General features: G+C 43.3%; 1 protein-coding gene across 1 annotated transcript in view; it reads left to right on the forward strand.

The window, feature by feature from the left end:
* Positions 1 to 24,570, forward strand: part of rttn (rotatin) — a 283,502-nt gene extending 258,932 nt beyond the window's left edge. Inside the window, exons 39-46 of the mRNA XM_085993987.1 lie at positions 4,368 to 4,465; positions 5,045 to 5,122; positions 5,233 to 5,359; positions 10,935 to 11,137; positions 12,435 to 12,702; positions 18,432 to 18,535; positions 22,556 to 22,625; positions 24,375 to 24,570. Coding sequence (XP_085850113.1) covers positions 4,368 to 4,465; positions 5,045 to 5,122; positions 5,233 to 5,359; positions 10,935 to 11,137; positions 12,435 to 12,702; positions 18,432 to 18,535; positions 22,556 to 22,625; positions 24,375 to 24,448 — 1,022 coding nt within the window. The 3' untranslated portion in view covers positions 24,449 to 24,570. The remainder of the gene's footprint in view (positions 1 to 4,367; positions 4,466 to 5,044; positions 5,123 to 5,232; positions 5,360 to 10,934; positions 11,138 to 12,434; positions 12,703 to 18,431; positions 18,536 to 22,555; positions 22,626 to 24,374) is intronic.
* The last annotated feature ends 316 nt before the right edge of the window (positions 24,571 to 24,886 follow it).

Below are 24,886 nucleotides of genomic sequence, written 5' to 3' on the forward strand. Positions count from 1 at the left end.
TGTTTGTCCTACAGGGGCCCATCCCAACTCCTTTTGTCGCAGCCTTCCACAGGCCTGGACCCAAAATCCTGGGGTTTTAACTTTAAGCCCCTTTTGGCCCAATATTCTTTTAAACAGTCCAAAAATCTCATCTCTTCTTGGTTTGGGGGAATCTGTAGAATTTTGCGAACCTTACAGCGCTTTGAGACGTCCGGTGGTCGTGAAAGGCGCTATATAAATACAAGTCTTGCTTGCTTGCTTTCTCAACCTCTCTCCAGCTTTTGACATGGTTAATCACACTATCCTCCTCCAATACCACCTCCATTGTCCAGCTCAGTGGGACTACCCTTATTTAATTTCACTCTCAACTATTCAATCGTAGCCAGACCATCTCTTTCCACCCCCACGCTGTTGTGTCTGGAGATTCCTCGAGTTAAACAAGAACTCTGCATTACTCTGAATCTAGTTCCTTGTGCATCCTCCATTCCTTTTACCCTACCATTGTCGACCATGCCTTCAGCTGTCTATTTCCTATGCTCTGGAATTCCCTCCCTAAACCCCTCTGCCTCTCCTTAAAACCATCATTAAAACGTCTTTATCCAAGCTTTTAGTCACCCGCACCCACCCCCTAATATGTCTTCTCTGCAAAAGCAAAATACTACGGATGCTGGAAATCTGAAATAAAAACAGAAAATGCTGGAAATACTCAGCAGGTCAGGCAGCATCTGTAGAGAGAGAAACAGAGTTAACGTTTCAGGTCGATGACCCCTCGTCAGAGCTGGAAAAAGTTAGAGATGTAACAGAGTTTTAAGCAAGTGCAGGGGAAGAGAAAGTGGGGAGAGGAGGAAAGAACAAAAGGGAAGGTCTGTGATAGGATGGAAGGCAGGAGAGATTAAGAGACAAAAGAGATAATGCTGCAAGGCAAAAGGAGATGGTAATGGGACAAATTAAGAAACAAAAGGTGACTCTAGATGAGGTGTAAATGGCAATGGCAGAATTATCAACAGCTGCCATGTGAGAGAGAAAAAAAATGGTGGTCGAGGTTATGGCCTGAAATTGTTGAACTCAATGTTGAGTCCAGAAGGCTGTAAAGTGCCTAATCGAAAGGTGCTGTTCCTCGAACTTACGTTGAGCTTCATTCGAACAGTGTAAGAGGCCAAGAGATCAGAGTGGGAGTGGAGCAGAGAATGAAAGTGACAGGCGACCAGAAGCTCGGGGTCACGCTTTTGGACTGAACTGAGGTGTTCTGCAAAGTGGTCAACCAGTCTGCGTTTGGTCTCCCCAATGTAGAGGAGACCACATAATGAACAGTGAATAAAGTCTTCCTTTTTCCTTAACTAAGGATTCCCCTCTACCGTGGTTGACATGGCCCTTGACCATGTCCGTTCTATTTCCCGCACTTCTGCTCTCACCCCTTCCCCTCCCTCCCAGAACCACGATAGGGTTCCCCTTGTCCTCCCCTTTCACCCCACCAGCCTCCTATTCAACGGATCATCCTCTGCCATTTCCGCCACCTCCAGCGTGATCCCACCACCAAACACATCATCCCCGCTCCTCCCCTTTCAGCATTCTGATGGGACCGCTCCCTCCGCGACACCCTGGTCCACTCCTCCATCACCCCCAATACCCTCTCCCCTTCCCACAGCATTTTCATGTGCAAGTGCAGGAGGTGCAACACCTGCCCTTTTTCCTCCTCCCTTTCCACTGTCCAAGGCCCGAAACACCCCTTCCAGGTGAAACAGCAATTTACTTGTACTTCTTGCTTGTACTTAGTATAGTGTATTCGCTGCTCACGATGCGATCTCCTCTACATTGGGTTCAGTGTCCATTTTTGTCTAGTTGCATATCTATGAATCACCTTCTTCTTCATTAAAAGCACGATAGAAGTGCAAGTTGTTATTGCCTTATACTCTTGGTAGCAGTTACTTTGATTAGTTCTCACAGGGTATCCACTGTTAGGGCTTATAACACAAAATGGAAAAAGGTTATGCAGTGGTGTTCTAATTTGGTTAGTTCTGGCTTTTATAGTGTTCTACAGAATTGGTTAGTTCTATCTTCTGTAGTGTTGTACTTGTCATTTAGTTTTGGCTCCTGTGATATCCCATATATGCTGAAGTAGCTTTAGTATCTGATCGACATTAGTTTTAAATACAGTTCTATTTGATCATGCTATTTGAGTCTTGCAACGCCTATTTCAATTTGTGTTGTTAAAGGATCACCTAGCTATTTGAACATTGTGTCCAGTTAGGTCCTCCCTATTTTCCAATTGATGGTTCATCAAAGTTACTGTATCCACCATTCAGATCTGTTCAAACAACTGTGTTTAAACTCATTTCACCAAAAACTGGACTATTGTTAACATTTGTTTCAGTTTGTAGAGTTAGTGATGTGCAGGTCTTTATTGTAAATCAGCTCTATTTTAATTTGTCACTCCCTTTAGAGTGATCCTCAGGACTCACCTGTAATGTTATCTTAATAACGTAATTACGAGTCTCCCAAGCAGTTGTAGTGGAGTGCCATTTATTCATTCCTGACTCTGTGTCTCTTAGTACAGTACTTCAAGCATGGCCAAGATGGCGTCGGATCTCCTCCCCGGATATGACGTCAGCCGTCAACCAGCTGTCAATCAAACCCCGCTGTCTTTACGACAGCTACGGTTATCCGTACATCACCCAAATATTTAGCTGAAGGTTACTTCCAAATTTAATTTGAATCAGGTAATTGTTCTCCCGACGTTTTATCCTCCTTGGGACAAGTCGAAAATGGAATGTCATTTCCACTAAGTAGATGTTTGACAGTTATTAATTTCCTATGCTGCAGGAGCTCAAGGACAACTGGTTAGCAAGCAGCAGATTGCCATCTGATTGGTTAACTACATCCTATATACTACCATCTTGCACAGAAAAGGCCCAGGGGCAAGTTAAGGACCATTGCATCTATTCCAGAGCTCTCAGTCAGATGCCAATGATAGCATATGCAAGGTTGCCAAATGGAACAACCGTTGCACATTTACTAAACATTCTCATGTAGATTTAACCGCTCTGCACGGCAGCACTTTTAGTGGATCAGCTCAGGTACCTGGTGTTGTAGCTCCTACACAGGACTTCCTCTTTCTAGTTTTGCACAACTTCGATATGCAGAAACAAGGTGTAAGGATGCAGAGTGAAGATATATGCATTACCTACCTGGTAGGCTCGTTGTCATTCTTACACTGATCTGCATTCTCCATGTAACATAAGCCCTCCCATATGTTATGTTCATTAATAACTAGACATTCTTATTATGAACACAGCTAGCTTCTAGCTAGTTATTTATTCAGTACACGTTCTCTAGGTACAGTATCTGTAGAGGCTTCCATGTGTGCTCCTGTGTGCAGGCTGCCATCTTGACTGTTGCCTTGTGGGTAGCCTAACCTCATGGGTAATGTAGTCTTAATATCTATACAGCTGGGTAGTGTAGTTTTATACATACAGTTCTATACAGCTCTACTGCTCCACCTAGTGCCCACCACAGAATGACATGTTATTGATCACTACACCATACATCCCAACCGGCCCCACAGAGCTACAGCTTTACTTTGGAGGGGCGGGGTAGTTAGCTTGCTTCAGGCTGGCACAAAGGTGCAGATCCTGGGACTCTACATGACTTGAAACGAAAAACTGTTTAAATATTTAGGTTTAATGTTTGACCGAGGTATTGCTTGACAAGTGCATTGCAAAATGGGTACTTCTAGAACACCTGTGGTAGTACTTGGTGGAGCAATGGATTAGCACATGGTCCGTCCTGTTCTTAGTCTTCCAATCTTCGTGATGCTGTAAATATGACTGATGTGGGAAATGGAAAAACGCCACATTCGTGCAGGAGGAACGACTCTCTTCTCTGGTTGGGTTAAGGCTTATTCTTGAGGCAGAATATAGGGAGCTTTGACTTGATGTGGCCATTCCTGACGCTGATACTGAGTGACGGGAGTAGACACTGTTTATTACAGTACAATGACATTCTTTGACCCCCATGAGCACAAAAATCACTCCACAAAATAAACTATCTTTGGGAATTAATTTTAACATATTCTCTTCAATACTGAAGATTGCAATAGAAAAGTAATAGTTGTGTTTATTTCATAATGTATTCTCATAATAAACAAATACAGTGGTTCTGTACATCACCATTAATTCTAATTTATGATCAACATTGGAAATATAGTCGAGGTAATTTTTTGCAAAAGTGGTAAGAATTTCCATATTTTGAAAACATGAACAATCAATCTTCATACATTGAGCATAACTGAATATATAAAAACTAAACCTTTTACAAGATTGAGATAAAACAAACATGGACAATTAGTTTGCAGTCTGGATGATGTTTCTTTTTTATCCCTCCTTCTTTAGCTGGCCTTGTTGACAGCTGTATAGAACAGCTGAAGCAAACCTATGTACAATTCAACTTGGATTCACTGAGACCTGGAAAAGTAATCCAAAGGAAAAAGGTAAGCGTGGAGACTAGATAAGCAAATCATTTAGTCAGCAAATACATTTCTGTTCAAGAAAAAAGTAGAATGAACCAAGTGCTGCTACAAAAACACTAAGATGTTGTACTTAACATACTGTAAGTAGTTCAATGATTTTTTTTTAAGATTCCTAATGTACTGTGATAGCTTTTCTTTTTGACACGTCTTTTTCTAGTTCAAATATTCACAGCTAACCCAGTTTGAAGGGGTTTTGATTTACATTATCGCTGAGGAGATATCTTATTTGTCTGAATGCTGAACACCAAAATTGCTTGAGCCCAGGGTGATTTTGCTTGTGCTCCTCTTGTTGAAGTGCCAGTCTGACTCATACCACTTATTAGACTCTGTGCTAAAAAAAAAATCCTTTTTAGCTAATCACTGTGGACTTATTTTTTAAATCCACATAATATCATTTTGTTGACCTTTTTTCAAGTTGAATTGTGTACGTGTTTTGTTTATAAAACAGCAAGTATAACAATGTGTAATTTGTTACTTGCTTTTTAGTTTTTCATCGTGATTATATTTTAATAGACTATTGATATGTTTTTGACCACACAGGATGACAGTCTTACCAGAGAGCTGAAAACTGTGCTGCAGTTGCTGAGGAATTGCCTGCATCACAATGTCGAATGCAAAGTAAGTCTGCTGCCAAAGTGAAGCATTCATTGGTAGGAAGTTCTGAATTACTGTTTGCATAATCGTTTGAACTGAGAGGTTCCTTTTCTCCCCCCACACCTTTCCTACAGCTTGCAGCGTCTGATGCTCATCTTGTGGGTGCTGTTCATTCACTTTGGCCCTGGCTTTTAATGGATGACACACTGATGTTGGCAGCTCTGAAACTACTATGTGTCTACACAGCTAACCTGCCAGCATGTGAGTAGAGCTAATGTATTGGGTAAGGCCCATGGTTAAAACAGCAGCCTCAATGTGTAAACCGTTAAATACAAATAATTTACCAGGAATTGTTCAGAATGTCAGTAAACTGGGGAGAGAAATAATCAATTTTCACATCTTTGTGCCACAGTACATTTTATCTAAAGCTCAAGTTCCACCATACCTCACTGAGACAGATGTCCACAAGTGAATGCCACTTCAGTCAACGGCAAGCTGTTGTGGTCTGTTAACAATCAAAAAGTTCACCAAGCTGATAAATATTCCAACTCACAATTATACTTGCTTATTCAATCTAAACAAAACTGATTGGACTACCAACTTCTGTTTTTAAAAAAAACAAACCTGTATATCAATGAAATTTGGTGTGTGAACTTACATAACTGGACAGCTATGGAAATTCTATCCTTTGATTAGGAGTAGATGGGAAGTGGTTTGTCATGTCACTTCCAATTACTGTGTTTTGAACTCAGTAGTTTTTCCAGTTGTTCTTAGAATAGTTATAGATAATGGGCCAGAATTGACGGTGTCTTCAACAGTAGCCTACGCCGTTCTAATCCTTCTGTTTGGGCCCCGCATGTTCCGGGTTTCTGCATGCGCTGCGCATGTGCGAAAACCCGGGACTTCTGATCTGTCAAGGTACGCCTTGACAGATCTACCGAACCGACTGAGAAATCACTTTCGCTGGCGCAGAATTGTGTTATTTGCCCAACTACTGCCTAGCAAATGCCCACGAAACTCTTACGCCTGGTAAAAGCAGATATAGGGCCTGCTTTCACCAGTGTAAAGGTTAACATCTTAAATTTAAAAATTTTAAATAAAAATGCTTTACTAACACTTAAAATTAGTTTATGCAAATAATTAGCTTTTATTGTATTTGGTTAACTAAGGGACTTACTAAATTTGAAAATCAGAACATTTATATTTATTAGAATTGTTTATAAATTTGGAGATTCCACTGCCTGTCATTAGGGGACTCCGCTCGGATATGACTGCAATGGAATCCTCCTTTCTCATTGGAGGACCTGGCCCATGTGATCCCAGGGATGCTTCCGAACCGCCTGCGTCCCTGGGATCCGTGGGCCTTTATGCAGGCGCACTCCTGGAGGCCCGACACCCGAATTCTCCGTAGCTGTGAAGCCAGGAGGTAAGTTTGGAAATATTTTGCGGGTCGGAGGCATACTCCGACCGCAAATTCAGGGCTGATATATTTACACGTTTTTACATACGTGTTTAAAAATAAAATGTTTTTTCTTGACTTGGGCTGACTTTTTTTTAAATTTAGTCAGTGGTTCTAAGTCCAGTTTTGTAAGCTATTTGAAGCCCTTAACCTCAAACACTGTGACAAATGATTCAGCCGTGGCAGATGGCCACACCAAGCATATGGTCAACAGTTACTCAAATGCCGGACTTCACATGTACTGTTTTCGAGGATGTTTAAAAAGCTGCAGCTATTTAAATCCTTGAGTCAGTTTGGAATTTCCAGGAGATAGAGTTGAAACTGGCACAGCTCCTGCAGTGGTAAAAATACAAGATGAAAAGAAACACTGGATGGAAAAGTTATTTACAAAAGAAGAACTTAGCATTTAGATTGAGGAGTTAAACAAAATAATTTCTACTGTTACAAAGTTTATAATCTGTTAATTATTCATAGCTATCTTTTGTTACTTAATAGTTTAACCCCATTACAACGTCTGATGTTATGATACGTTACTCCTTATCAAAGAGGGAGAGCGATCTTATAAAATCATGAGATAATTCCAGTAGCTAAAATTATTCATCGAAAGGTTGTTCTGTTCAATATCCTGGGCATGTAACCTAGATTTCAAGGCAATTACAACAACAACTTGCATTTATATAGCGTTTTTAACAGGAGGGGGGGAGGGAGGGGGAGGGGGGGAGGGAGGGGGGTGCGGGGAGGAGGGGGGGAGGGGGCGGGGGGGGCGGCGGGGGGGGGGAATTGAAAGAACATGCTGTGAAAATGTTGCAAATGGGAATGGCAAAATCATACTGCATGAAAAATGGGGGCAGGGATTATTATCTGAAATTGTTGAACTCGATGTTGAGTCCGGCCGGCTGTAAAGTGCCTAATTGAAATATGAGGTGCTGTTCCTCGAGCTTACGTTGAGCTTCATTAGAACAATGTAATAGGCCGAGGACGGAGAGATCAGAGTGGGAGTGAAGTGGAGAATTAAAGTGACAGGCGACCGGAAGCTCAGGGTCACCCTTACGGACTGAACAGAGGTGTTCCCCAAAGCGGCCGCCCAATCTGCGTTTGGTCTCCCCAATGTAGAGGTTTGAACTTGGTTAGGGCTTAGGAGACAGAGTAGGGATAAAGGGAATGTACTCTAATTAGCAGGATGTGACAAATGATGTTTCCCCGAGGATCTGTACTGGGGCCTCAGCTTTTCACCATATACATCTCAATGACTTGGATGAAGGAATAGAGAGTTGTATATCCAAGTTTGCAAATAACACTAAGTTAGGAGGCACAGTAAGTTGTGTGGATGGGAGCAGGAAGTTACAAAGGGACCTAGACAGACTAAGTAATTGGGGAATACTATGGCGGATGGAGTTCAATGTAGGGGAAGTATGAGGTCAACCACTTTGGATCTAAGAAAGACAAATTGGAATATTTTCTTAATGGTGGGAGTCTAGGAACTGTGGAGGAGCAAAGGAATTTTGGTGTCCATATACACAGATCACTAAAAGCTAGTGCACAGGTACAAAAAGTAATCAAAAAGACTAATGGAATGTTGGCCTTTATCTCAAGGGGGATGGATTTTAAAAGTGAGGAAATGATGCTGCAGTTTTACAGAGCCTTAGTCAGACTCCATCTGGAGTACAGCATTCAATCTTGGGCACCGAACCTCGGATAAATATATTGGCCTTAAAAGGGGTATTGTGCCAATTCACCAGAATGATACCTGAGTTTAAAGGGTTAAATTATGAAGACAGGTTGCATAAAATTGGCTTTTATTCCCTTGAGTTTTGAAGGTTGAGGGGTAATCTAATTGAGGTGCTTAAGATGATAAAAAGATTTGATAGTGTAAATATACAAAAACTATTTCTTGTAACGGAATCCAGAAGAAGGGGGCACAATCTTAAAATTAGAGTTAGGCCATTCATGAGTGAAATCAGGAAGCACTTTTTCCACACAAAGGGCAGTGGAAATCTGGAATTCTCTCCCCCCAAAAAGTTGTGGATGCTAGGTCAATTGAAATTTTGAAGGCTAAGATTGACAGATTTTTGTTAAATAAGGGAACCAATGGATAGAGATCAAAGGCGAGTAACAGGTGCAGATCAACCATGGACTACGAATGGCGGAACAGGCTCAAGGGACTGAATAGCCTACTCCTGTTCCTATGACAACATTTTCATGTGTGTGCTTAGCACATGGTTTCTCTGAACATATCAGTTGGGCTACACTTATTTTTTCTGCTGGTATTTGTGAACTCTCTCTTATTTCTGAGAGAAGGTTTGAGACTAGCAAAATGAAAGTTGAAGTCTGATCCATTATGGTTATCGGTTTTTTTTGTGGATTTTTGTTGAGTGCTTTGTCGCACTCTCTTTCTGGGTTGTGATTCATTTGTCACATGATTACAATGACAATGGTGTAAAATTATTGTAGGGTTCCAGATATGTAGAGCTGAGCAATCTGGATAATGGGTTTGAATGTGACACTGTTCTTCATTAGTTGCCAATAACATAGCAGCTCAACTGCATTTTGCTATCCACCATGACACTGCCTGCACAAAAACACAGTCCCACAAACTCCAGCTGTATGTATTGTGACAAATAACCAATAAACTGGTTTGTAACCAGGATGAAATGCATTTTTGGGTTTAAGTAATGCTACTGAACATACTCAACTTATAATGTTATTGGACATCTCTGTTTTACATCTTCGTAATACGTAGGATTACACAGGCTATACGGCACAGAAATAGGCCATTCGGCCCAACCAGTCCATGCCGGCGTTTATGCTCCACTCGAGTCTCCTCCCGTCTTTCCTCATCTAAATCTGTCAGCATAACCCTCTATTCCCTTCTTCCTCATATGCTTCTCTAATCGCCCCTTAAATGCATCTATACTATTCGCTTCAACCACTCTCTGTGGTAGCGAGTTCCACATTCTCAGCACTCTTTGGTAAAGAAGTTTCTTCTAAACTCCCTATTTAATTTCTTGGTGACTATCTTATATTGATGGCCTCTAGTTTTGCTTTTCCCCACAAGTGGAAACACACTCTCTGGGCTGGATTTTCATTCAGAAGTCGGGAAGGAGGCAGGACTACAACTTCCGGGTTGTAGTCCCGCCTCCATTGAGATGCGGCCAATCCATGCGATTTTAACTTGATTGACCTTGTTGAACCCGCCCAGTGGGCTCAGCAGGCCAATTAAGGGCCACCCGGCAACAGGTGACGTCACAGACTGAAATTTCATCTGTGAAGACGTGTTGACAGATGAAATATCAGTGTTTCACAGCTGTTTTGAAGCTGTCAACTGACAGTCTTACTTCTAACCTGAGTCCTTCTATGCAGACTCAGTTAGAAATCTCACCGGCACAGAAAGCTGCAGGCTGTCACTTTTGACAGCTCGCGGCCATTCTGCTTTCTATGCCGGCTGATTGATGGACTCCCGAAACCTAGAGGAAGGAAGGCTGTAAAGGTAAGTACAGGTAATTTAAACTTCTTTAGACACACCAAACACACTTACCTTTGCACTCATGCACCCATCACTCACCTGAACACCGACATCTCGACCCCTCCAAGTCCTTCAACCCGACGGCCCGACTCTTCGAACTTGGCGTGGTTTGGAGCCGTCGGGAATCCCACACGACAACCTTCAAAATAGGGATTAGGCTAAAAACTGCCTGTTAACTACCTGTTAACAGGCAGTTAATTGGCACTAATCCCTTCCCGCCTCGGGTCGGCGGGTCCCAGTGCGGGGCGGGTACCCGCCTCCTTTGAAACTTACATGGAGGCGGGTTTTGGGCGGGATGGTGTCGGGACCCCCGAATTCGGGATTTTAGCCCCCCGCACGCCTAAAAGCCCGCCTCACGGCACACTGAAAATCAACCACTCTGTGTCTACTCTATCAAAACATTTCACAATTTTCAAGACCTCTATTAGGTCACCCCTCAGCCTTCTCTTTTCAAGAGAAAAGAGAACCAGCCTGTTCATCTTTTCCTGATAGGTATAACCTCAGATTTCTGGTATCACCCTTGTAAATCTTTTTTGCACCCTTTCCAGTGCCTCTATATCCTTTTTATAATATGACAACCAGAATACACTCCTGCCTATGTGTTGATATTTTCGCATGCTTAACTTTTAACTAAAGAATTTCTTTATTAGGATGATTATATTTTGTGATGCAATTAATTATTGTTCTCCCTGCTTTTTAACCAAAATTTAAGTCCAGAAAAGAGTGATTGCAGAAGATTTAGCATATTTCGTTAACACATTTCATGTTAGTTACAGATGTGCCATGTTCATATGTAATCCATCTAAAATTGAACACTGAAGTCTCGCACATTTTTCCAAATTGGTATCTTTCAGCATGTGCTTCCTTGTGCTGTGGAAGCGGAGCATCACTGGTTTCTCATGCTTCTCAAAGAGGTCTGGCAGGTAACTCTCTGGTGCATATGATCATGAAGCAAGCCTTGCAGAAGACACACGACAACAGTACCATACAACAAATGGCATTTGCTGTGCTCTCCAACTTGGTCATGTCCCATGAGTGTAAAGGTGTGTTGCAAAAGGTTAGTAACACCCTGTGAATTACAACAACAATAACTTTTATTTATATAGCACTTTTAGCATGGTAAAATGTCCCAAGGCGCTTCACAGGAGCATTATACTGTAAAACAAAATCTGACACCGAGCCACATAAGGAGAAATTAGGGCAGATGACCAAAAGCTTGGTCAAAGTGGTAGGTTTTAAGGAACGTCTTAAAGGGGAAGAAGTTTAGGAAGGGAATTGCAGAGCTTAAGGCCTTGGCAGCTGAAGGCACGACCGCCAATGGTTGAGCAATTAAAATCAGGGATGCTCAAGAGGGCAGAATTAGAGGAGCGCAGATATCTGGGGATGGGGGGGTGGGGGTGGCAGAGGCCAGCCAGGAGTGCGTTGGAATAGTCAAGTCTAGAAGTAACAAAGGCATGGATGAGGGTTTCAGCAGCAGATGAGCGGAGGCAGGGGCAGAGTCGGGCGATGTTACAGAGGTGGAAATAGGCGGTCTTAGTTATGGCGCGGATATGTGGCCAGGAGTTCATTTCGGGGTCAAATATGATACCAAGGTGGCGAACAGTCTGGTTCAGCCTCAGATAGTTGCCAGGGAGAGGGATGGAGTCGTTGGCTAGGGAACGGAGTTTGTGGCGGGGACCGAAGCCAATGGCTAGCCTGGATGCTGCAGAAAGCAAGAATGAGCACTTGAAACGTGAATATTAATCCTGTATTGACATTTATTTATCGTCATTCCTGGCTGAATGATGGCCAGGAGATCAGGACGTTGTGATAGGTACTCAAAGGAGGAACTGAAAGGACAAAAGCTTTCAATCTTTTCCAGCTACATACTTGCCTTGTATTGAGTTTGAAAATGATTGACAGATTTGGAGTGGTACCCAGGTATAAAAAGAATGCTAATTCCCATGTTTTACGTGGAGCGCCGTGCTGACTGAGCCAGAGTGAATATCAGCTGAGCTCACTAAAGAGCTAAAATGTCAGCTGTTAGCGGGAATGCTAGTAATTTAAACAAACATTTCTTTTAATTTGGTAAGAGATGAAAAACTACAGAGCATCAATTTACTTGCATAAATGCACTTTGAATTGAAAGTTTTCTGCTCAACATAAAAATGCAATAAACAAGTCTATTACTCTGCTTGGATCAGCTTCCAATTCGAACTTTGGATTGGAAGGTGGTCACTCAGCAGACACGTCTGTAAAACCAACACCCCATAGTCTACTAAGCAGGCAACATTGGACGTTGATATCAGTGCCGCTTTGCTTTGTACTCAGTATGAGGTCATTAGCTCATTCCCTGCTTCTGATCTTTATTATAGAGCAATTTCTTGCATAATTTCCTTGCGCTGCCATTACCAAAGGCAGCAGGAAAACCCCTAAGCATTTTGGCCATGCTTTGGCTGAAACTACTGCTGAATATGTCTTTTGGCGATGAGGGACAGCAGATGATTCTGAAGATGAATGGGAGTTTGGAGCTATTGACCGCAATGTCCCAGCACAAGCACAAGAACAACCAGCCCACTGCCCTTCTTGTTCTTCATAATATTTGCTTCAATCCTGCTAACAAGCCAAAGGTTCTAGCTAACGGTAAGCAATTTTAAATTTTACACTTTGACCTGGTTATCCTATTTTACTGGTTTGTGAATGTATGGAGGATAACTAAATTGCTTTCAAACCTGTTTTAAATTAATGTATTGCCCTTGGTTTCACTCTGAAAGTAGTGGTTTATGTGTATAATAACTTTTAGTTATAGAGTAGTTTTGTGAGCATCTGTCACACTTTGGGCATCACACCTCAATGTGTCAAAAGAAGGTGTTACTTTTTTTCTGTGCAGGAACTGCAAATTTACAAGCACGAACAATGCGCAAACTTCCCTCACCAATTGGAAATTAAACTCTGACTTAAAGACCTATTTTTGACCATTTCCCTCCAGAGGGTACCTGGGTGGTGACCTTGAAAGGGACAGGCCAGATTTGTAGCGACCATGCTACAGACTCGAGACACTCCATCAAGGCCGTGGGAAATTACTTTAGAAGGCCCGATTAAGATTCTCTTTGAGTTTAAGTTCGTAATTATCCATCGCAACCTTTAGAAATGTCTTGATAATGAATGGTCAACAAAAGTTCCTAAAAGTAAACAAAATTCTTTACACTCCGTTGCACTCTAACTACTATGGGGAAATACAAATGTCAAAAAATGAACGATACATTCTCAATAACATTAATACAGAATATATCACAATAGATTCTAGACACGGGAAAGAATTGCAGGGCTGTGGGGAAAGAGCAGGGGAATGGGACTAATTGGACAGCTCTTTCAAAGAGCCAGCACAGGCACGATGGGCTGAATGACCTCCTCCTGTGCTCTATGATTCTAATAGGCATCCCTCTGATTTTCCTGCTATGCCCCTTTAAAAGAATCCTCCAGGATAGCATTCTATAAAACCACATTGCTGGAGGAATCTTAATACAGGTAGACTATCCCTTATCCGCAATTCCGAAATTCGAAAACCTCTGAAAACCGAAAGTTTTTTCGTGGAGCGTAACTAGAGCATTTATGGTCTATATTTATCCCACTATTTAATTTACCAAATAACTACTGTACAAATAAACTGTAATACTATTTATAGTCTTTATTTATCCCACTCAGTGTGAATATTCATAAGGTTCGCTGCAGAAATATTAATGTGTTTGCTTACGGGGTGCTGCCCAGACCCCCGCTAGGGTGTTACATACTGATTCTGAATACCATTCTGAAATCCGAAAAATTCCGAATTCCGAAAAACATCTGGTCCCAAGGGTTTCGGATAAGGGATAGTGCACCTGTACCTTGAACCCCTTATAAAAATGTTTTTAGTAATTATTTATTTCTGAGTGGAAAAAATAATGCAGTCTCTTTTCCTGCAGTTTGTTTCCAGACTCCCAGTTTGTGGTGTCATTTTCTGAGATTGCACTCAAGATAGAGTCATAACAGCACAGAAGGAGGCCATTCGGCCCATCGAGTCCGTGCCGGCTCTCTGTAGAGCAATCCAGTCAGTCCCATTCCCCCGCTCTATCCCCGTAGCCCTGCAAGTTTATTTCCCTAAAGTGCCTATCCAGCCTCCCCTTGAAAACATTGAGTGTCTCTGCTTTAACCACTTCCGTCAGCAGCGAACTCCAGGTCCTCACCACTCACTGCGTCAAAATGTTTTTCCTCACATCCCCCCTGTATCTCTTGCCCAAAACCTTGATTCTGTGTCCACTAGTCCTTGTACCATCAACTAGTGGGAACAGCTTTTCTCCGTCTAGCCTATCCAAACCCGTCATAATCTTGTACACCTCTATCCAATCACCCTTCAACCTCCTTTGCTCTAATGAAAACAAATCCAGCTTCTCCAACCTGTCCTTGTAGCTAAGATCTCCCATCCCAGGAACCAATCTGGTAAACCTCCTCTGCACCCTCTCAAGGGCCTTCATATCTTTCCTGAAGTGTGGTGACCAGAACCAGATGCAATACTCCAGTTGTGGCCTAACCAGCGATTTATAACGGTTCAGCATAACCTCTCTACTTTTGTACTCAATACCTCTATTTATGAAGCCCAAGATCCCATATGCTTTGTTAACCACTCTCTCAATATGTCCCGCCACCTTCAGGGACCTATGCACATTAACTCCCAGATCCCTCTGTCTCTGCACACTCTTTAAAACAGTGCCATTAAGTGTATATTGCCTCCCCCTGTTCCTTCTGCCAAAATGCATCACCTCACGCTTCTCTGTATTAAATTCCATTTGCCACTTGTCTGCCCATTCTGCTAGCCTTTCTATGTTCTGGTCCAGTCGATTGGTATCATCCTCACTGTTTGCCATACCCCCAAGTTTGGTGTCATCGGCAAATTTAGAAATTCTACTCTGTATTCCAATATCCAAGTCATTTATATATATCAAAAAAAGCAGTGGCCCCAGCACTGACCCTTGGGGAACACCACTGTCTACCATCCTCCAGTCTGAAAAATAGCCATTTACCACAACTCGTTGTTTTCTGTCCTTAAGCCAATTCCTTATCCAAGCTGCCACTGACCCACCTATTCCATGAGCCTCAATTTTGTTAACCAGCCTTCTATGTGGTACTTTGTCAAACACCTTCCGAAAATCTATGCAGACAACATCCATTGCATTCCCTTCATCAATCCTCCCTGTTACTTCATCAAAAGATTCAATTAGATTAGTCAAACACAATCTGCCTTTTACAAATCTGTGTTGGCTCTCCTTAATTAGCTTAAACCTCTCCAAGTGCCCGTTAATTTTTTCCTTGATTATTGTTTCTAAAACTTTACCCACCACTGATGTTAAATTGACCGGCCTGTAGTTAGTAGATTGTCCTTACACCCTTTATTGAACAATGGTGTCACATTTGCCACTTTCCAATCCTCAGGCACCTCCCCCACATCTAGGGAAGATTGGAAAATTATGGCAAGCCCTTCCGCTATCTCCTCCCCCAATTCCCTTAGCAACCTGGGATACAAGCCATCTGGACCAGGTGACTTGTCCACCCTAAGTATACCCAGCCTTTCTAATACATCCTGTCTATCAGTTTTCACCCCTTCCATTGCTTCTACCTTTTCCACTTCTACTGATATTTTGTCAGCATCCACCTCCTTAGTAAACACCGATACAAAGTACTCATTGAGTATCCTGGCCTTGCCCTATGCCTCTAAGCATATATCACCTTCTTTGTCCCTAATAGGCCCATCCCGCCTCTTACTACCCACTTACTGTTTACATGCCGGTGGAAGATTTTTGGGTTCCCTTTTATGTTAACCACCATTCTACTCTCATATTCTCTCTTTGCCAATCTTATTTTCATCTTCACATCCCCTCTCAACTTATTGTATTTGGTCTGGTTCTCCCTTGAAGAAGTCACCTGACATCATACACCCTCTTTTTTTGTTTCATCATCTTCTCTATCTCCCTCGTCATCTAGGGAGCCCTTGCTTTGGTTCCCTTACCCTTCCCTCTTGTTGAAATGTACCTAGCCTGTACTTGGAACATCTCCTCCTTAAAGATCACCCATTGTTCCATTACAGTTTTTCCTGTCAGTCTTTGGTTCCATTTTACCCTGGCTAGATCCTTTCGCATCCCATTGAAGTTAGCCCTATTCCAGTTTAGAAGTTCCACTCTAGATTGTTCCTTGTTCCTCTCCATTGCTAATCTAAATCTTATGATACGATGATCACTCGCACCCAAGTGTTCTCCCACAGACACTTGGTCGACCTGGCCCACCTCATTCCCCAGCACCAGATCCAGCAATGCCTCCTTCCTAGTTGGGCCAAGAACATACTGGTCAAGGAAATTCGCCTGAACACATTTCAGAAATTCCTCCCCCTCCTTTCCCTTTACCCTAGCATTATCCCAATCGATATTTTGGTAATTAAAGTCCCCCAATATCACCACTCTATAGCTCTTGCATATCTCTGCGATTTCCCTGCAGATTTTCTCCTCTACCTCACTCTCACTATTTGGAGACCTGTAGAATACCCCCAATCGTGTGATCATACCCTTTTTGCTCCTCAACTCTAACCAAATGGATTCTGTCCTTGTTCCCTCAAGAGCATCCTCCCTTTCCAACACTACAAGGTCTTCCATAATCAGCACTGCCACCCCACCTCCCTTTTTTCCTTCCCTATCTTTTCTGAACACCTTGTACCCTTGAATATTAAGTGCCCAGTCCTCACCATTTTTAAGCCACATTTCCGTTATTGCCACAACATCATATTGCCACACGGCAAATTGTGCTTGTAGCTCACCAACCTTATTCACCACACTTTGTGCGTTTACGTACATGCATTCTAAATTCATTTTTGAATTTTTCGTAGTCTTTCTTAGTCTGCTCCTCTCTAATATGATACTACTTCCGCCTCTAGTACTACTTCCTTCTCTAGTACTATCCAACACTCACTCTTTTATGCACCTTATTCCTCTTTTCTACTCCTATATGCTGGTGCCCATCCCCCTGCCAAGTTAGTTTAAACCCTCCCCAACAGCACTAACAAACCTCCCTGTGAGAATATTGGTTCCGGCTCTGTTGAGGTGTAACCCGTCCGGCTTGTACAGGTCCCACCTTCCCCAGAAATGGTCCCAATGCCTCAGGAATCTGAAGCCCTCCCTCCTGCACCATCTCTCCAGCCACGCATTCATCTGTTCTATCCTCCTATTCCTGTACTCACAAGCACGTGGCACCGGGAGTAATCCGGAGATTACTACCTTTTTGAGGTCCTGTTTTTTAATCTCTTTCCTAGCTCCCTATAGTCTGCCTGCAGGACCTCATCCCTCTTTCTGCCTATGTCCCCAAGGGTCCCTGGCTGCGGCCTCCTGCCGCTGGTTTTCCCACCCGGCAGCCAAGCAGCTTGTCGATTTGGCAGGACCTCCACATCCCCGGCTTTGCCGGGTTTTCCCTGCGCTCTCCTGCACCATCCCCCGCCTCCCCGTAAATATCGGGGTTGTTAACTCTGTTTCTCTCTCCACTGATGCTGTCTGACCTGCTGAGTGTTTCCAGCATTCTCTGTTTATATCTCAGATTTCCAGCATCCGTAATATTTTATTTTTGACTTGTAATAAAATCTGGTTGCACTCTTCCCTATAGGCACTGACCGTTAACTATATTTGTTTGTCTTCAACCTTTCGTGTTTGGTGGAGTTTTACATTTCAGAGATTAACATGGTAATGATTGTGAAGTGAGAGTTTTACTAATGGCTTTAGATTTTACTTTCAATTTTTCTATTCTGACTTTGACAAACTTGTTTGTTTTCCTGCACAAAGCAAAGAATAAGTGATGTGAAAAAAGAAAATCACAGAAACCAAGATCCTAGTCGGATATTTTAAATGTTATACTGTTTGCATGATTTTGCCCATGAGTCACTGAACTCCAGAAGTAATTCATTGTGTTTCAAGACATTACAATGCAATGAAGTGCTGCATAAATGCTAGTATCGTTAGAATTTTCCCTTCCTCTATCATGCAAACTTTTCTTAATCTTCTTAAGAGGAAGCTTCTGTGGTTTAGAAGCTTGTTTATAAGGCTAAGTACGGCAGATTGTCAAAACAAGTAACTGCACAATGTCTATTTAGCCAATACAATGCGAAATGTAATTCCCCAATGATCAGCACTAGCAAGCTTTACTTATAATTGAAGACAGTTAGTTTAAAATAATTGTTTGGTACTGAATCTGTCTAATGTGCTGATGTTGGCTTCTGGTAGTTTCCAGGCACGTGACCATAAATTGGGAAGACCGCTGCGTGTGAAAGGGTAATCACTGTGTTCTTTTTCCTCTTCTGTCCCCAGATAAAACTGTGTCAATATTTGCTGCTTCTCTAGAAAATGACAATCCTGTAGTTCAGACTGTGGGAGCCTCAGCTCTTTGGGCTTTACTTCATAACTATCAAAAGGTGAGTGGGCCCTTGAATGTCTGCATTGTGATTTCAGTGTTCCAGCTCGAATTCTATCCTGCCAGTAATGCATCTCCTGACTGAAAAGTGCACTTTATAACAGTTTTTTAAAAATTTGAATCAAAGCTGTTCCACCTTTGGCAATTTGTCCAGAATATAAATGCCGAAGAAAAACAGCTGCATCATGAAATAGGTTTAAATTCGAACGGCCGTTCACTTTTCGTAGCTCAGAGATGTGAAATGGGTGTAATCAACTGACAAAATCAGTAACAAACCAATTTACACTGCCAGAGCTATTTCTGGGTGACATGGTCCCATGGATATGAGTATTGCAAGCTGATAACTTCATAGTACAAACTGACTGCATGCCCTTCTTCATGTATACCCTGCAGAAAGGGTCGGTGAAAAATAGATAGCGAGTGTAATTTTTGTATCAGCTGCTCTGAAATCTGCATCCTTGTATTGCAAAGCTGTGTTTAGTTGTCACTCTGTACTCCTCGAGGTACTGTTTCAGCTTTTCTCCCATCGCCATCACATGAATGGAGGATTTGATTCGCTGTCCTGTTTCACCTTGCTGATTCACACTTGGTCAGTTGTAACACAACTTTTTTTTGCCAAAAGAACTTAAAGCACCTCTCTCTTTCTCTCCTATAAATGTACATTTGCGACGAATGACCTTGTGCGTGCCGTTATCAAAAGCTATTTGCTTTAAGGGAGATTTGGTCGCAATATATGTATTAGCTTTAATTACTTTGTAAACATACTTCTAAACAAATTTACAACTTCATTAAAACTAACGCAGAGGAAAATGTGGAGATCAGTTGCTTAACTATTAATTTTCTAGTTTTTTTTAAATATACTCACCGAATCCTCATAGCGACCGCTGACCCAGTACCTATTGGCAACCTTTGTCCTTGCGTACAAAGGCAAGACATAGAAATTGACTACATCAGTAAAAGAACATGTGTGAACAATACTTAAAGATTGGGAGGGAGACTAAACAAAGGGCAGATTTACAGCGAGTAATAGTTAGAAAAATAATCGGGCACAAATGGACACTACAGTGAAAAAAGTGTGCGAGAACCACACAGTGGAAGGCAAACAGAAAGAGAATGCATTAAGAAGTATTGGGGAATGGGAAGGAACAGAAAAGGTTGCTTCAGTAAGAGAAACACACATTTTATTTAAGTAGGTGAGAAAAGCCACAGAGGATGAACTAGTAGTGTAATAAATTTCCTTTGTACTCTGAAATATTTAGGCATGTTTTTACCACAAATTATTTTCTTCAGCTCTATCAACAGTCAGTTAAACAAATAAACCAAATATAGGGCTGGATTTTACCAACCTCAGCGGGTCCATGGTGGGCGACGTCGGTGACGGGTCCCGGCCCCACTGTTGGCTCCAGCCCTCTGTCCAAAATGAATTTCCCCTGATTGGGCTTGTTAAGCCCGCCCAGCGCGTTTGCCGGCCAATTGAAGGAAGCGGGTCTGATGACGTCACATGATGACGCGTCATCAGCTGATTTCCTTAAAGGGACCATGCGTAAATTTACTTTGACATTTGTGCTGTCCGTGTTTTACAGCATTGAGGTGCTGCAAACACTGACAAGCACTGCACAGAGGTGCACGGCTGCACCCAGGCTCTCCCATGACTCCCTCCATATGCTTATGGAGAGAGTCACAGCATGCAGAAAGGTTCTCTTCCCTTCCAATGGGCGGAAGAGACCTCCCCAGGAGACCAACGATGCCTGGCTGCATATTGCACAGGAGGGCACAAGCAGGGATGTCATCAGTGGGACCAGGGTGCAGTGGCGCAAAACTTTCAATGATCTCAGTAGATCACGAAACGTTACTGCAAAGCCACACTCAACCTCACCCTGCTGTGCCACTCATCACATCCCCATCACACTGCCTTCCCTACCCTACTCCTGCACATCCTTACACCAACTTACCTTGCACCTCCATCCCATCCCTCGCTATCCACATTATCACTTCCCCATCTCACTAGTCACCCCTCATGCTCACCCTCGTCCTAGTCCAATCATACCAACTAACACACAAGGGTAGGCACTAGGGTGTTTTATGCAATGTTCATGTAAAGTTTCTGTTAATGTACTGTCAAACATTGAAACCTTTAATTTGAACACTTTGGGGGTGAAATTCAGTTGGCTGTGCCACCTGTTAGCGCCTTAAAAGGGCTCTTAATGTGGTGCAAGCCAACTGGCGCCCAGGCATGGCACTGTCCATGCCTCCCGCTAAATTCCACAGGATGTTAGTGGTGGCGCTAACCGTTAGCGCTGCGCCGCTACTGATGATGTAATCAGTGTGCGCAGCGCCCCGCTGACGCCCCAGCCGCGATATTTGGCAGCGCCCCCTGATTTACCACCGGACGCTATGTCCGACCGGTTCAGGGGGGCCTACCTGCAGCCGGGGAGGCGCAAATTAAAGGAGAGGTGCGGGGCGGCCATTTTTGTTGTTGGCCGCCTGCCAGCACCTGCCTGCGCTCCCGTCCCCAGCCTCCTGAACCCCCCCCCCCCCGCCGCGGAATGCTGGCTGCGTTCCAAGAGCCCGGCACTTTTCTTCGGTGCCGGGCTCTTTTGCCTGCACTTCCGATCCTCGGGGGCCCAGCTGGGCCCCAGATCACGCTGCACAAGGCCCCTCCCCTTTAAGAAGGGGAGGAAGGCCTGCAATAACGCAGCACAACGTGCCGCAGCGTGTGGCGCTGCGGCACGTTGCGCCACGATATTCAGTCGCAGCGCCCCAAGAGGGATGCGGGGCGCCTCCAGTAGCGCCGCGCTTCCCTTTGGGGTGCTACCACTCAATTTCCAGCGGGCGGCTGCGAATGCTTCCGGAGCGCTACTTTTAGCGCCCTGGTGAGGCTGGCGCCCCAAACGGGACTATACTCAATTTCTCCCCCTTTGCGTTCTTGGACAGATTTGTGTGCACCATTGGAAGTGGCTTAGTGAGTTGCAGTGAATGGTGAGACATAGGTAGACATAGAATGGTAGGCCCCCGCAGTGGTGGCGAGTGTGAAAGGAATGGCTTGAGCATTGTAGGGATGCTTTATGGTGTTGGTGTGGGGTGGTGCCAACCTGGTGCATCATGTGGCAGCCAGGGTGCACAGCGTCAAGTGAAGTAAATCTGGCCATGGTTAGGCCGTCCTGGGCAGCAATGTGATCGGGTGCTGATGCCCTCTGTCCTGTGCAGCATCAGTTGATTATGGAGAAGGTTGGTGCTGCTGGTGTGCAGAGAAGGTTGGTGCTGCAGGTGTTGGGGCTGATCGTGGTGGGATTCTGAGAACCAAGGTGAGATAGTTTCAAGGGCACCGATGCTGATGTAATAGATGGCAGCTGCAGTTGAGATGACAAGCAATCTGTCAGTGGTGAGAGAGGTTGTTCCAATGAGGTGACGCTGGATAGAGAGTTTACTCCAAACACTTGCAACCTGCATAAAGCTCAATCTGTCTTGCAAATTCAGTAAGAAACAGCTTCTGAGCTTGGAAAGTGAATAACTGTGAGATGGGAGCTTTTATAGCACATTTGCAGCTGTCAAGTAATGAGATGATTCCATGGGCATTCAACTTCTGATGTGATCCCCGAGCAGCGTAGACCCCCGTGGGTGACCTGGTAAACTCTGAACGTGAGCTCTAGTTATTAATGATCTGTTAACAAGGTCATAATGACCTGAATTGCCTCCCCCACTGCTGCGTGTCAGGTCTGCTCAGCGTTTGCAGACCCAACATCTGGGAAAGGTGTGTGGCGGCGAGTTGACAGCGGGGTCCCGGCCCGCTGTCAAAGAAAAACATTTTCCCACCTGACCCGCCACCAATCACGCCCGCTGACCCACCGAAAAATTCCCCCCATAGTGTTTTTTCGGTGCTCTCCTCCTATAATTGATTAACCTTGTTGAAGTTATATTTACTTCAGCATGGTTGCCCCAGTTTGTGATTCTTCCAGTAAAAACAATATTAAGCATCATATTCCTTTGCATAATATTAAATTGAGGTAAATGTTGCTTACAGGCCAAAGTTACACTGAAAAACCCATCAATCAAGAGGAGAGTGGATGAAGCTTATTTATCAATCAAGAAGTGTAAGTACTAAAGTGGATGTAATACTTACATGTTGTACTGCCAACGAAGAAGTGGTTTATTTTTCAAACCTTTTCAAGAATTGATTAATTGTGCGTTTCTTTTTTGAAATGCATAATTTAGAATTTGAGTTTAACTGCCAGCTCCTGACAGATTGCTAGATCCAAGGAGTTGGGCCTCTGATTAAAGATCCCAGATGACGATTCGAGAGGAACCATAGAAACAACAATTACAATGTTCAAACTTTTTCATTTATATTCTCATGAACCAATGAGGCATATAAGAAAACAAACTGAGCACCTGTCAAGAGAAAATTAAATGAAATCCGTGGCAGTTTTTATAATCTAAGCTACTTGTTAGTGGAGCATTCATGTGAAGACCTCAGTTTTTTTAATTTAAGTACCTAAAATGTATATTAATTATGAAGAAAAACACCGAGATTTCAGGAGGCACCTTTTTGAGCATACAGTAGAAGTTAATCTCATGTCTGGGTTCATGCAGGCTCAGTGCCAATGACCATTTAGTGAGTCACGTCAGGACCGCTACGGACCTCCACCAGAGTTTCCTCTGGCTTCGCCCTGCCCAGACATAGTTCACCATCTTTCAGGTACCATCACGTACGCTCGTGCTCCAGCACCCTGCCGGAACGGGTGAGGCGGGGCGGCGCGGGATCCCACCTCGGTCGACCCGCGCCGAACTTCACTTTCATTGCACCCTAAGGTTTCGTGATACCCTTTGACTCGCGCACGCTTTAGACGCCTTGGCCCATGTTTCAAGACGGGTCGGGTGGGTCCTCACTGCCAGTGAATCAGACTGTACCTTGATATGCCCATGGCTTAGGCTATAAATTGCAAAACCAGTTTATTGAAGGATAACAGATAAGCAGCAGCAAAAACAATGCAGTAGTTTGTACTATTTTTATAAAATTTTGAACTTGCAGTCCCTCCTCGGATCCAAAAGAGAACAGACAATATTCTTTGCGGACGAAGGGTCCGACCCGAAACGTTGACTCTGTTTCTCTCTCCTCGAGGCTGCCTGACCACCTGAGTGTTTCCAGCACTTTCTGTTGTTATTTAATTTACTTTGCTAACCCTACTGATGCTAAACCTGGACTATAATCCTTGGAGTAATTCTTTATATGGGAATTCATATGGCCATGGAGTCACAACATGCCACCTCTATATCTGTAGCAGTACGGTGGCACAAGATGAACCAGCAACATGAGAGAGGGAGAGAGAGAGTCCCAAGATCTGCCCCTCCCGGACATGGAGTTGTTGATCACCCCACCCCAGAGACAAATTGTGGAGCCTCCTCCCACCAGAATAGCCAGATCATTTGAGTTCAGATCTTTTATCTATTCCCAGGACAAAGGCAAGCAAACTGTATTTACACAAATCAATGTGTAGTTTAATGCTCATGGTGGGATTCAAAGGCCAAGTGACCAGCCTCTTAAAAAGAATGTGATGCTATGTTGATCTGTGATGTGCATTGTGACAAACTCCTATTCATCACAATCCTATATTGGGATCTTTTTAGAAATCAGTGTATTTTTAAAAAAGTAATTTGGTTACTCTTACTATTGCAGTGTAAGTTTTTGGTCCATGTCTTTCTAAAGGAATTTGTGCTGTGATATGTACTGCGGACTCTTTTTGGAATTCTTGATCATTTCTTAGTTGAGCAAATGCATGAGTGTCTGTGTGGTGTGTTTGTATAAAAGCTAATGTTTTTTATACATGTAAATTATTTTCTAGGTGTTCCTGAAGGTCCTCTGAATATTTATCTTTTGAAGTGTCTGGAAAATCTATCAGTCCTGCTGAACAGTTAATGACTGCCCCACTAATGTGAACGTTGTATTGTGGAGTGGAGTGTGCCCTTACTGTAAATCATGTGTATATTTCATTGAAATTCTAATTTATTTTCTGTAATAAAATTTTCATGTGATTGGCTCATCAGGATTATTTTGATTTTTTTTTTTAGGAATATGCCAAGTATCAATGAGATTCAAGGGTGCAAGATAACCGTCTGGTACGATACTAAGCCAGACAGACACACAGATCCCTGGTATTTACTAAATCAGTTGAACTCAACCAGGGTGGCAGTAGGGGGGTGATAGAATTGGCCTCAGCTAGGAGGCAAGCAAATCGGGCTGGTTTGCCATTCCTGATCGCTGTCCAGTGACCCCTGCTGGAAAGTCTACTCTGTGGCTGTTGCATGAAAACCTGATCAAGCTCTGTTGTGATGCCCCTGTGGTGGAATTTCCTGC

The sequence above is a fragment of the Somniosus microcephalus genome, chromosome 7 (genome assembly GCF_052327205.1).
Source record: "Somniosus microcephalus isolate GS21.2 chromosome 7, FLI_Smic_1.0, whole genome shotgun sequence".
NCBI classification, from domain to species: Eukaryota; Metazoa; Chordata; class Chondrichthyes; order Squaliformes; family Somniosidae; genus Somniosus; species Somniosus microcephalus.